The following is a 13860-nucleotide window of genomic DNA, read 5'->3' on the forward strand; positions in this document are numbered from 1 at the left end:
CTGGGCGAAAATGACAGAGTGAAGCCAGATGCTAGACTCTCCCTCTCCCAACAAGACCAACAAACGATTATCAAGGCTTAGGGGTAAAAGGACTCCCCAGCTGCGACTTGACAAAGGAAGGGGCATGAAGTGAAGCCATGAACTTCAGAAACTTGCAGCCAAGAAAAGAAAAAGAGGATTCTGAAGTCTGACCAAGAGTTGCAGTGTGGCACGACGCCCATCCTGCCCTCTGAGACTTCTCAGTAGGTCTGAGTGGGGGTCCTTACTGCTACCTCTCTAAGTGGCTCCAGGTGCTGGGGAGCGATGAGGGGGATGGGTGGAGAGCATGGTGGACACTCTGGCTGAAATGAAGGCTTTATGGGGGTGGGGGATGCGATTTGAAACCCTATGGTATCCCTTTCTGGAATGGGATACAGCCCTTAATTAAGCGGAGGAAACCCTGACGTAGGCCTTTTCATAGAGTTCCCATATCTAAAGCACACTGCTTGCTCCCTGCCTCCATGGAGCCTGCTCTGCGTCCCCCAGCTAGAGCAGAGGGGAAAGAGGGAGAACCCCTGGACCTCACAGCACAGCAGGAGGAAAGCCAGCCCATCGCACACACATGGCAGTGCGTCAGACATCACCTCCCTCAATCAGAGCCATGGAATATCCACATGGAGCCTCTCCAAGGGAGCAAGATGAAAAGAAACGGTACGGTGACCTAGCCAACATGGTCTCACGAAGCGAGGAGAGAGGAAGGGCTAGAGCATTGCCCAGACTGCTCGGCCCAGAAGGCGGCCCCAGGGAACACAAGAAGTCCCCCCAAGTGCTTCGAGCACAGAACAACTCTTTCAGAACACAGACTGTGTAAAACAAGACCTGAAAAATGAGACGATAACACCAAGGAGTAAGATGGAAAAGGAGACTGGGCTAGAGGGACAAACGAAGGACTGAAGCCAGAGAGGACCATCCGAGTGACCGCTGACGAACACGATGGAGAACCCAACACGTGGACTCCTGGAATGCGAACCGGAAAAGCCAAGAAATGGCACAGAAGAATTAGTCAAAGGTATAAACCAACAGAGTTCCTCTGAAATGAAAAAAGAGCACACCATGTTGCAGGGAAATTTGGTAAGGAGCCCTCCCCTCTGAGGCATTCTCCTCACCAAGCTTTTGGACCTCAAGGACTTCTTCACCCACCAGGGGAACAAAACAAGTCACTCACGAGAGGGAAGGGTCACACGGGCTGGAGACGTCTCTACAGCAACATCCAATGCCAGGAGGCAATGGAATGGGGTCTGCAAGTCTTGAGGGAGAGACGCAAAGGAGCCGGCCCAGCAAGTCAGATGGGGACATTCTCGAGGAAGAAATCAGAGCGTTCGGGACTTGTGAAAACCTACGTCATGACGAAATCCAGCTAAATAAGGAACTGACTTAAAATAAAGACTCTGGGAATGGAGACGCTGTGGAGAAACAACAGGTGGTAAGAATTGAATCTGTTTAAAAACATTGAACAGTAGGAATTATGATTCCTGAACACGATGTGTGTGTTATTAACTTGGACTGTGCAGTAATAATAATATAACTAAGAAAAAATTGGAAGACGGTGAAGGGGAGGTGAAGGAAGGGGGAGAGCGCTAGTGTTCTCCTCTTAGTAACCAGAGTCAACTGACCCTGATCACAATGGAAATCTAGTTAAAAGAGAACTTATGGACACAAACCTCTGAATGTTTCTCCTGACCTCTTTTACTAATCTTAGAAGGTTCATTTAGGAGATAATATCTCTTGCGGTGGAGAAATATTTATTTGAAGAGCAGCAATCCCTTAATTTTAATTCAGTTCCTTGTTCTGTTTAAATTAAAATGAAATTAAAGTCAATAGCTTCGATTACAAATAGCACGTGTAGCATGATTCAATTTTAATAAATTCCATCCTCCTACCCGTCCTGCTATCCATCCTTCTCCACGTATACAGGCACTTTCTACGCATGGAAAAAGGCCCAAAATTATGTTGATTTAATGCAAATGGTCATGCTTCCTAGGTGGTGGGAATTTAGGTAATTTTTCTTAAATGAAATAGAATAGACTAAGCGCCAAGAAAAACAAAGCACTGGTTGGGCCCCCTGGCACAATGTCTCCAAAGCAGATGGGGCCAGGGTGTTAGAAATACAATGTCATCAAGGTAATAACTAAGCCCTGTGTCATTTGGGGGGGGGGGAGCAGGTCTCTGGGCATGAGTTGGGGCACGAGTTGGGCCACGGAGCATGGGTTTCTCAAGCAGAATTACAAGCCCTGTGTCACTCAGAGCCAGGGCCTCCCTGGGAAGGGACCCGCCTCAACGGTCTGGGCCCGGGGGCAAGGATGCAGGCTTCCTCCCTCGGTTTGTCCACTTGGACCACAACAAAGGGCCTTTGTAAACTCCAGGCTGACTGTTCAGCATTAAGTGCTGGGGGTGTTCAGTGTCTGCAGAATGGAGGGAGTAGTTACTCAGGATCTGCCGCTTGTCCAAGGATTATCTCATGGTCAGAAGTATTTATAGATCATTTTTCTCCTTAAAGGATATCAGTGTTAATGAAAACCTACTGTCTCTTTAATCACACTACTGGCACATGAATGGAAAATATTATCCCAGAACCTACGTGGGAATAATTTCACAGTCCAGGGTACTCTTTTCAGGAAGCAAATGCTTTGGAAGTAAAATAAGCTCACTTTGTGGCAAACGTAATTTTAATGGCAATCTCTGGCCTTCATCTATTGTTGTTACTAGTATGTAATAGGTCAAAATTTCATATTACATCCTATTTTAACAAAATAGTACACAATTAACAACTGAAGACATTATGTCTATGTTCCCAAAGATGGCCAACAAACAGAACCACCTAGGGAGCTTTGAAAAAGTACAAATTCCCAGGCTCCACCCCAGACATCTGGATGGTCAGAAGGCTTCCCAGGTGACCCTGACTCACAGCTGAAAAGCACTACTGTAGAGCTGGCCAGAAGTGGAGCTGTTAGAACAGGCATTCCCAAGGTCCCAGTGAGTGCACCAGGGGTAACCTCAGGGGTACGTCTAGTGGCCACAGTTCTCTACAGTTTTCAGCAACTTAGATGAAGACTAAGTAATCAAGCCGATCAAATTTTCAGATACAAAACTGAAAAAGATAAAAAATACGTTGGCTAATAGGATTCGAAGGAATCATGGTATACTGGAAGCAACCAAGAAGATGAGATTCAAAAGAATAGATGTAAAGTTGACATCTAAGGGGTAAATGATCAATTATAAGATGGCTGAGATTTGCCTCGATGTATCAGGTCATATGAAAAGGTACTGAGCTCTTAGTTGACCTCGAGTTTAAAATGAGCCAAGAGGACGTCTAATCAATATGGCAGACAGAGCTAACATGAAAAATCCTCCTTCTCCCTCTAAGTACATAGAAATGCTGGATAAATTCCCAGGTGCCCCAAATGAAGACAGAACTGAAAGCCAGAGCAGGGTGAGTGGAAGACGAGGCCACAGGGTCCGCAGGGGTCTTCGTGGGAACTGGGTCAACTCCATAGTAGATGGAGTAGGGATGCAGATGGGGCCTCAGCCAGTGCCTATTGGTGAGAATCTTGCAGAAAGCTGGGATCACAGGGAGCCATCTCGTCCATGAAACAGGCTTTTAGAGAACTCTGTTTGCCAGCCTAGAGACAGGCCAGAAATCTGCCCTTCCACCCAGTGCCATGGAGGGGGGTCACCCATGAGAACCCGGAGCACTAAGCCTGCACCATGCACAGCTGCAGTGTCCAAATTCACATTACCCAAGCACTTTGGGGAAGCCAAGCTGAGAAGTTCATGCAACACCTTCCTCAGAACCATGGGCTATCGGACTGGGGCAGAGGCTGGTGGGAGAAGATACTCAGGCAGCACCACGGCAGGCTCTGTGGGGTCAGAGGTCACATTACACCCATGTGCTCCTGTGTCCTGGGGTGAGGGTGCTGCTGCGTGACCTTCTGTGAGCCCTGCAGCTGGTGACTCACTGGTCCTACGAGGGCCAGGCTAGAGAGCCAGCACTTACTTGTAGTTGTCGTCTTCCACAAACTTCTGGAGCTCTTCAATATAGCGTACGGACTTCAGGTACTTCTGCACATGGGGCAGGGTTGTGAGGTGATCTGCAAAAGGTGGACAAAACCCAGAGGCTTCAGTCTTTCCCCATCTCCAGGCCCCAAATGAGAAGTGTAGGAATCACTGATTTCAATGCTAGATGCTCCTTGGGTATTGACACATAGTCTTTCAAGAGCTGCTGATGGTCCCTTGGACCAGGCCCTGTGCTGGGCACTGGGCACAGAGCAGTCATCAGACCTGGCTTCTGCCCTTAAGGAGTGCCCCCCAGAAGGCTGGACCACAGACACCAATCTGAGGTCACCACCCTTCCTTGGCTGGGGAAAGATGGGTCTTTGGGGAAAGAGGACCTCCAGAAAAGACCAGAGCCAGACATCTGTGCCCTAAAACAGGTTTCTCCTGGGGTAACTGGGCAACCCTCTCATGCCTGCTCACCTCCTGCATGACAAGAATCCAAAAACGAATCAACAAACTCCATCCAGCCCGGTGTGGAGCCCAACCCAGATCCTGGCACGGTTTGAGAGTCTGGCCCAGCAGCTGGAGCTGCTGCATCCTGACAAGAAAGGGAGGGGGCCTAGACACCTGAGCATGTGTTCTGTGCCAGGCTCCAAACCAGGTGATTTCTAGGAGTCATCCCTAACCCTTACACCTGCCTCATTTGGAGGAAATTATATGTCCACTGCACAGAGGAAGAAAACTCCAGCAACTTGCAAAGGTCACAGCACCGAGAAGTGGCAGAGCCAGGCTTGGACCCCAGGTCATCTGAGGCCTCTGCCACACTGCATGGCCTCTTTCCTGGAGCGACTGATGTCAGCTGCTCTCTGCAGACCTTCACGGACACTGCACACCTGAGGGGGTCAAAAACCCTCCACAGTGCTCCCTGCCATTCCCCACAGGGTGGCACAGAACAAGCTACGGGGAGAGGCGGAGGAGGGGAGGAGGCTGTGAAGAGGAGAGGAAAGAGGGAGGGGAAGGGGCCTCGCTTTCTGGGGAGGTGTGTCCAGTCCTGCGAGGAGCACCTGATCTCCGCCCCTTCACCATGAGATGCCAACAGGCCATTTTGTTTCTCTAGAGCCTCAGCGTTCTTGTCTCTGAAGTGGGGGCAATGACTCCTGCTTCATCAGGAAGCCGACGGGGAAGATGCAGGTGGAGATGACAGTAGTAAGGGTGAGGTATGCACCAAGTGCTAATGAAATGTCGGGCCATGCTCAGGGCTCTGCATGCATCATGTCCCCGTTCCTACTGATGCAAAAACCTCAGACTTAGAGAGAAGGAAGTGACTTTTTGAGAGGCAGAGCTGAGATTTGAACCCAAGTCCATCTGACCCCACAGCCAAGTCTGCAATTGCTCTGCTGGCCAGCAGGACGAGTGTCCAGGTGCTTGTGAGAGGAAGGGGCCTCAGCAGCTGAGGACTGCACTGGGAACACCGTCCCCTCCCTGTTCCTCCGGTCAGAAGGAGAGCTGATCTGGAAGTGCAGACCTCACCCCACCCCGGGATGCTTGTGGGGGGCTCATGAGCAGGCCTATGGCTTCAGTGATGCCCCCCGGCTTCCCTGTGGCCTTCCCAAATGGAGGCTCGTGCTTCTCAAACCCTGTACGCTGCAGGTAGGTTGGTTTCTTTCTTGTCCCCCTTTGCTATTCCCAGGCCCCTCCAGTCTCCTGTGAAACCTGCTCCACAGAGGCACGTTCCTGGATCTCTAGCACCCATTTGCCTCTTCACTGCTGACTTCTCCCAACGGCCCCCTGGTCATTCACGCCCATTCCTGGAGGGCTGGGCACCTGGCTCACAGGGGAGCTCCACACACCCCCCAGGCCACTGGCATCTTGGGGGAAATGAGTGTCCACATGGCTCATCCATCCAGCGTTCTGACTTCTCAATTCCTTGACCTCGTCTCCATCAACCATCTCCTCCATCCATCCCAGACACTCAGCATCATGGTCACACTTTGGATCTGGTCATGTGTAGCAGAGCCTGGCTGGTTTTTACCCAGTCATCTCCCCTTTCCCACTAGACTCATAGCTAGATCACATTTCCCAGCCTCACTCGGCAGATGTGACATGCGCCACTGGCAAGTCTGGCCCAGAAAACCCACGCTTGTATGATTCTTTCTTCCTCCATCTGCCAGCCGGATGTAGAGTCCAGTGGAGGACTTTGAGGCCATGGGACGTGGCTGAGCCTCAGATGAAGGAGGCTGGGCCCTGAATGTGCTCCCTGGAGCTGCCCACAAAGCTCTTCCTGAATGAATGACCTGGGAGCCAGACAGACTGGACTCTGCCACTCACTAGATGTGTGATCTTAGACAAGTGACTAAACTGTTTCCAGTAATAGAGAGATGGTAACATCTAGTTTGCACAGTCTTTGAAGATCAAGCCTATGTGTAAAGGGTCTAGCACATGTTTGATGCTCAAGATATTAAAATGAGGAGCTTTGTGGGTTTCTAGAGCTTTCTACTGATAGGGTCCTGGACCCAAACTCCAGTGGTATCAAATTGGACAATTCCAACAACCGAGGGTACTAACCGTAGCTGCAGGAAACTTGTAAATCTGCAATTATTCGAAGAATATTGTTCATCTGATTGGATCTTTGTTCGTTTTCCATGATGCTGCCTGAGGCAGGATATGCAGAATCAATGTAGATTAAATCCAGCAGATAGATCCCTAAAATTAAAGAAGACATTTAATGACGGTAGGTGCTCACCACTAATCAGAACAAAATAGCACAAAACAGCACTGCTCTGTTAGAAGGTATAAAAGGGTGACTTATGGAAAACCAAGATCCTGTTTGGACTTCAATTCCAATCCTGACTACTAATTTTGCACATAGACTGCTCAGCTGTAAATCAAACATCTGAGCCACAACCAAAATGAATGCTGGCAAGATTTTAGCATTTCGAGTCCATACACTCTCCAGCAACAAGGGTTTTTACCTGTAACCCAACTGGAAAATAACAGGACACGAAAGTGATGAATGAATACTTGTGTTTTTCACCAACCGATGAAGTTTAATAGGGCTAAGGTGTTATATCCAGGAGAACACTATTTGGATTGAACTCAGTTTTTCATTTATTCACTTAGCTGTGTGTGCGTCTATTTGTCTATCTGTAAGCACACAAACACACACACAAACACCCCCGCCCCCCCCCAATATCATAAAATAACTAAAGGATAAGAGAGGAAATCAAAAAAGCAACAGTCCTTGGTACAAAGAACTATGGCTAGACAGAGCATTCTCCTGAGGGTGCTTAATAAGAAAATAACGCATGATACAGTAACATCGCTATGGCAGGCCAGTGTTGAGCCCTGGCACGGCCCCATGACATCACTGCAGGGGGAACTCAGGACAAACCAGCTGGCCAGGGACGGGAGAAGAGGACTGGCTGTACAGCACGATCCACTACACAGATCTCAGCTGACTGGCGTCCTGCAGGGCTGCACTTCAGTCTCTCTGGAGACGTGCATGGACAATGGATGGCACGTCCTTTCAGCAGCCCTCCATGAGTACCGGCACTATACCCATAGCACTGGTGGGGTTGAGCAGCAGTAGTGATGTGAAGCAGAATTCAAGGCAGAAAACACTGAACACGGCAAAGAGGGGTGACTGACATTAATGAAAACACAGTTGACCGAGAAGATCTAACGATTACAAATTTCTACGCACAGAGCAACACTGCGTGAAAATACGCAAAGCAAAAGTCTGCCAGAAATGAAAAATGAATTCAACAAAGCCACAACCATAGAGGGAACCACTGGCATGTCTCTTCTAGAATTTGTATGTGTATGTACGTGTGTACACAAGTGTGTGTACATACAAAAATATACACATACAGACATATGTATGCACGTGTGCCTATATGAACATAGTATTTTAGTACCAAAATTAACAAGCTCGGTGTTATAGAACTGAAAATACAGTTCTTTTCAAATATCCATTGTTACAAAATTTGATCTTTGTACATGCTTACAAAAATTGATCATACACTAGACTATAAAGAAAAGTGCAATAAGTTCCAAAAAGTAAACACTGTATTATGTACATTCTGTGATCTTACTTACATCTAGAATTTAACAATAAATATAAAACAAACTCTAATCATTTGGAAAACACACACACATGCACACACACAGTCAAAAACAACTCTTAGGTCAAAGAAAAAGCAAAAAATCTAAAATAAAAACTCTATTTGAAGACAATGACAATAAGAACACTACATATCAAAATTTATGGGACCAGACCAAAGTAGTAATCATAGGAAAATTTATAGCCTTAAAAGTTTACCATTAAACTACTAAGAATTATTATAAACGTAATTAACCAGGGACGAAATATAAAAGTTATGGGTTTTTTTGCTGGGAGAATGAGCACTGCAATGACTGCTGTGTTCATTGTGTTACTTATCTTTACAACAACCCATTTTATAGAGGAGGAAAAGGAACCTCAGAAAGGATGTATAACTCGCCCCAGGTCACGTAGCTGGTAAATGATGGAGATGTCAGTCGAACCCAAGCCTGCCTCCCTGGAGTACACACTTCCTGCCATCGCAGTGGACTGCTGGTGCTGGATACCATGAGTCATTCGTCTGCTTTTAAAATAGCTACACATTGTTACGGGAAATCGTTAAATCACAGAAACATATGCTAGCACTTCTCATAGGAGCCATTTCCACTTCTTTTCTTTCTAGTGGCTCCATGTTTCCAAAATTTTAATAATTAGAAATAGTTTCCCTCGTACAGAAGCTCCAAGTTTGGTAGGTTTAAATCTACAGATTTATTCTTTCTCTAGATGACCTCGTTTTTCCTCTCCCCTCTTAAAAATGTAACTCAGTTACCTCCCCAAGGATTCAGCAACGGCAATCCTGAAAATCCCATTACTGCTTCAACCATAACAAAAAGTATCCTCCAGCGCTGAGCACGAGGTGAGGGGATAAGGAACAGGAGGCAGCTTTGTCCCAAATGCAGACTTTGTGCAGACTTGAACCCAGCTGCCTCCCAGGACTGAGGACAAGGGTAGGGAACACGGAGAGAACTAAGGCTTCCCGAGGATTTACTAGAAGACAGGAACTAACCCTCCTCAACTCACGTGACCCTCCCATCAACTCTGCGAGGGATGAGGAGAAAACTGAAGGTCAGAGAGATTAAGAACCCTGCCCAGGCCTCACAGCGAGTGTGCAGGACTTGAACCCAGGTCTGTCTGGCTCCAGCGCCTCTGTCCTGACCCCTCGCTGGCCATCAGAAACACACAGGGAATCAGTTTTTCTCAAATAACACCCTCAGCATGGAAGGCTCGCCCTACGCCGCCCTGTGAGGACTGGTGCTGGCCCCTCTGCTTCCTCTCAGGTCACTGGCTCTGCAAATGCGGCCAGAAGAAGCTCGCCTTCAGACCCCATCTCCATCCCCAGCCCCTGCTTGCACCCTGGGGGCATGGGGAGTTCACTACTTCATAAGAGTAAATTCTACTGTCAGAGCGGTCATCACTCCCCTCCACAAAATATGCAGACTCCAACACCTAACAAGCCAGGACCAGAGAGCACAGGCCAAGGCCACGATGTGCTGAGCACCGGGGGACCTCCCAAAGGAGGCCTCTGGGCCCCAGCGACCTGGGGAGACCTTGAGCCTCAGCAACACCTGCACAGAACCTCCATATAAACAGCCTTTCACTCCCACAACAAAAACTGCTCCAAAGGCAGCAAATCTTCTACAGTTAATACTGCACAAATCCCAGGAAATCTTTCCAGTATTGTTATTAGGCCATAACTGGAAATATTTAAAGCCTAAACCGTCACGAAATCATAGGAACGGCCCTCTCCCACTTGAGCTGTGCCTGTGCTGTGCTAAGCCCTATACACAGTCAGCGTGTACCGCAACTGCAATTCGATCCTGATTTGCACCATTCATACATTTAATGTCCGATTCTCCCCGGAGACTGAAACCCCTCAGAGCAGGAAGTGTGTCTTGCTCCATGAGCTCAACCCCCAGCGGCTGGAGCAGAGCTAAGGAAGCGTTAGTTGAAAGAAGGAAGGTAGGAATGAAGGCCTATTTCATTTAACCCATACAATAACCTCATGAGGAACATTACCCTCATTTTGTAGCTGAAGAAAGAGACACTGAGAGTCAAGCGACGATGATAATAACAAAACTGAGCACTTACAACATGCCAGGTCCTCAGCTAAGAGCTTTGCCCAGATTACTGACGGGCAACAACAACGCTGTTGTCAGGGAGGTTTTATCCATCCTCATTTTACAGAGGAAGAAACTGAAGCCGAGAGAGTTGCATCGCTTATCTGAGGTCACACAGCTGGGAAGTGGCAGGGGTACGATTTGAACACGTCTGTCCAGGCTGCCACAGTGTCAGTCCCTCTTTTGCCCCAGCCAGATCCTTTGGAGCCTGGCAGCCCGTGAGGCAAGATGGGGGCATGGCTGAGCCCAGAAGTACCCAGGCTACGGCTCTCCCTGCCTGATTTCCCCTTCGAGGTCAACATTCTCCAAGAGGGCTCAGGGCTACACTGTGGCTACCTCCTCCTGCTACATCTTCCACCTCCTCTCCACTGCCTCCCTGGTACCCATCACGGCATATCTGTCCTTGGTCCCATCATCAGTGGCCCACCCAGGCCTGGGGGCCCTGCCAGCTCTGCCATGTGACAGGCAGAGTGTGGGAGAGTGTGGGGCTTGGAGCCAGGAGACTTGGAACTCTGGCTCTGCCACTTACCAGGTGGGTGGCCTCAGGCAAGGCTTTTCACTTCCAAGGGCCTCAGTTTCCTTGATTGTGATGGGGGTAATGACGGTGGTTATGAGGAGTCTACCGGCCCAGGGCCTGGACCACTGAGGTGTCCATGAAGCTGGGCTGAGGCCGTGCCTGGCTCCATGGCGAGGCCCCATGTGGAGCAGCATTGGGATGCCCATGGGAGGGACGCACCCAGCAGGGTTTGCTATAACCATGGATGGCGCCCAGATGCTGACCATGTGGTGGCCACCCACCTCAGATGGGCCAGCAGTGGGAGCTTCTGTCTGGACTAGGACAGCACAGCTGGGACAGCTCAGCTCCTTTTCTATTTATACAGAGTTACTGCAGCAGACAACTCTGTGTTGTTGGTCTCGTTAAGATGGACAGTAACTGGACCAGCCACTGGCCCTGGCTGCCGTGGGGCTGAGCAGTGCCAGGGACTGGGGCTAGACTGGGAGGTGCAGACGTGTCAGAGGAAACAACTGTAAGAGCAACAGCCACTGTCTGCGATAGGAAAGGCTGGCCTTGCTTCTACCTCGGTGGCCTTGCAGTGACCAGCACAGTAGGTACTCACATTTCCTCATTTACAGATTAGGAAGCGGAAGCTGCAAGAGGAAAAGTAACCTGTCCAAGATCCTACAGCTTCCAAGTCAGGGAATCAAGTTTTGAATTCAGGCCCAACTCCAAAGATTTGCAACAGAGAGCAATGCTGAGGGCTGGGGGCTGGGAGTCATTGGCTGGCACATGGATGAGGGTCCCAGCCACAGAGGTGGGGGTGGGAGGATCCCTGCTGTGGCCTGCCTCCCACCCCACCCAGGACGATGCTGGCAGCCAGCAATTGTCCTGTGGCTTGCAAGCCTGCAGATGGGACCTCCTCTGAGATGGACAGCTACCCAGAACATGCTTCTGCTCTGCTCCCCCTTCCATGACCCACATACCGGGACTGGTGACACTGCTGTGGCTGCAACAGGACTGCCAACAAGACAGCCATGATGGGGTTGAGAGCCCCAGGGCCAGGAGTGACCAGCCCTCCACTCGCTCTGCTGTGGACGCCCTCCACAGCTGGGCTGGTCCCAACCCTAGGGGCAAGTAGCCAAACCTTCTTTCCTGACAGTGAATCTAGGCCCCCCCACCAGGGGTGTCCACAAGACGCCCCGGCCCCAAGGAGGGAGTGCCAGGCTGACAAAGGAGGTGCTCTCCTGAACAGACACCTTCTCTTAAGCTGAGGGACACCATGCTTCATGGCGTGGAGCCTGCCTGAAGCTGGGCGCTCAGAGCCTCCCAGAGCCAAAGCCCACGGCTGGCACCCGGGCTTAGCCGCAAGCCCAGGAACTCACTGCTCTCTTGTTTCTCCCATCGCCACCCGTCTCACTTCCATCCCAAGTCTGGTTTTGGTTTTTCTCACACAGCTATCTATTTAATAAGGAAAATTCTGCTGTGTTGAGGGGAAAAAACCCTCCACAGCATAAAAATATGCCACATTTCCATCTTATGCTTTCCATCTTCTCTCTCTCTTTCTTTTAAAGTTTGAGATGAAAGACTTTTTTCCATGTTCTCCTGTTCTGCCTTGAAAAGATCACTTTCAAACTTCAGAAATGAGGAGTGCTGGCACCCAGAACTATACTTGTGTGGTTTGATCACATAAACTGTCTCGATAAATTCCAAATGAAATTACAGAGCAGCAGCTCATTAGGGCTTTTTTAAAGGGAGCACAAAGCAATTCCACCTACTGCAGGAGGAGAGCTCAGCAGGCAGCTCATGCTCCCCGTCAGAGGCAGAAGGCTGTGAGTGTTAATTAGTGCCCACCAATTAATATCAATCATGTAAAACACAGACTTCAGAACAAATCCTCACTTAAAGAATATTCCTTACATGAAATGTGTTGGAAACTTACTGACATTGAGACAAACGTCTCCTAGGTCTGCAGAAAGGGGGCAGACCCAGGCAGCCACATGTTAGGGGGTCAGGGACCGTGCTTCTTTGAGAGCACATGGCCTCGTTCATTTCTTGGTGTCGAGTCTCATGAATCACAAAGGCACGTGGGCAAAGTCCTGCAGCTCACACCGAATCCTGGGGTCCAGGGAGCCAAATCTCTTCCCAGCTCCCTGAGGTGAAATGAGGACACAACCACAGATCCCCTCATGCCATGAGGACTACCTGGTAATCTACAGGTCGAACGGGATAACCCACTGTTTGCAGATGTTCTCCTAGAGAGCTATGGGACCGTACAGCATGTGCTGGAATTGATCAGCAGTAAGACAGGGTGTGAGGAGAGGGCATTAATCCAGTTATTATTATTGAGCTTGTTTTGCGCTGGACACTGTGCTAAGTAAATTACATGTACTATCTCATTTAATCCTTCAACAACTCTATTGGCAGTAGAGAAGAAACCTGCAATTTTGTCTGCCTAATATCCACTCTCAATTCTTACGAAAACAGCCCTCAATTTTCCTTTGGGGGAAATGATCCCTCCCATACTCAGAACCCCATATGGTTTTGGTAGGTCTGGAGCAATTCCACTCCCTCCCCTGCCCCAGGGGTAAAAACAAATTTTAAAAACAAACCATTTGGGAAAGAGAAAAGTGCTCCAAATAATTCAGAGATGAAAGAAGAAATTAAAATTAAAATCACAAACTATCTACATATAGGACGAAGTTAAAGCCAAATAACTCTACTCAGAGAAAACTCCATAGCCTCAAATGCTTATATTAATAATTAAGAAAGATAAAAAAGAGGGCTGGCCCTGGCGGTCTAGTGGTTAAGTTCAGCGTGTTCCTCTCGGGTTTGGTTCCCAGGTGCGGACCTACATAGCTCTGTTAGCGGCCATGCTGTGCTGGCAGCCCACATACTAAAAAAAATAAAGGAAGATTGGCACAGTTATAGCTCAGGGCAAATCTTCTTCAGAAAAAAAAAGAAAGAAAGAAAGAAAAAGAAAAAAGAAATGAACTTAGTATTCATTATAGAAAACTAGAAAAAGAACAAAACAAAGCAAAAGAAAGTAGGAGACAAAAAAAAAAATAAAAGCAGAAATAACGAATTAAAATTAAAAAGTCCTGTAAAGTGAT

At 48.6% G+C, this 13860-nt stretch overlaps 1 protein-coding gene across 29 annotated transcripts in view; it reads right to left on the minus strand.

The window, feature by feature from the left end:
• RALGPS1 (Ral GEF with PH domain and SH3 binding motif 1) overlaps positions 1-13860 on the minus strand; it is a 308501-nt gene that overhangs the window by 47317 nt on the left and 247324 nt on the right. For all 29 annotated transcript variants that reach the window (XR_011506216.1, XM_070518724.1, XM_070518730.1 and 26 more), the window contains 2 exons: positions 6598-6735; positions 4034-4127 (listed from right to left, as the gene is read on the minus strand). Coding sequence is in view for 28 of the 29 variants with exons in the window: in XM_070518724.1 (XP_070374825.1) it covers positions 4034-4127; positions 6598-6735 (232 nt within the window). In the remaining variant the exon portion in view is untranslated. The remainder of the gene's footprint in view (positions 1-4033; positions 4128-6597; positions 6736-13860) is intronic.

This window comes from Equus asinus, chromosome 10 (assembly GCF_041296235.1).
Source record: "Equus asinus isolate D_3611 breed Donkey chromosome 10, EquAss-T2T_v2, whole genome shotgun sequence".
Classification (NCBI taxonomy): domain Eukaryota; kingdom Metazoa; phylum Chordata; class Mammalia; order Perissodactyla; family Equidae; genus Equus; species Equus asinus.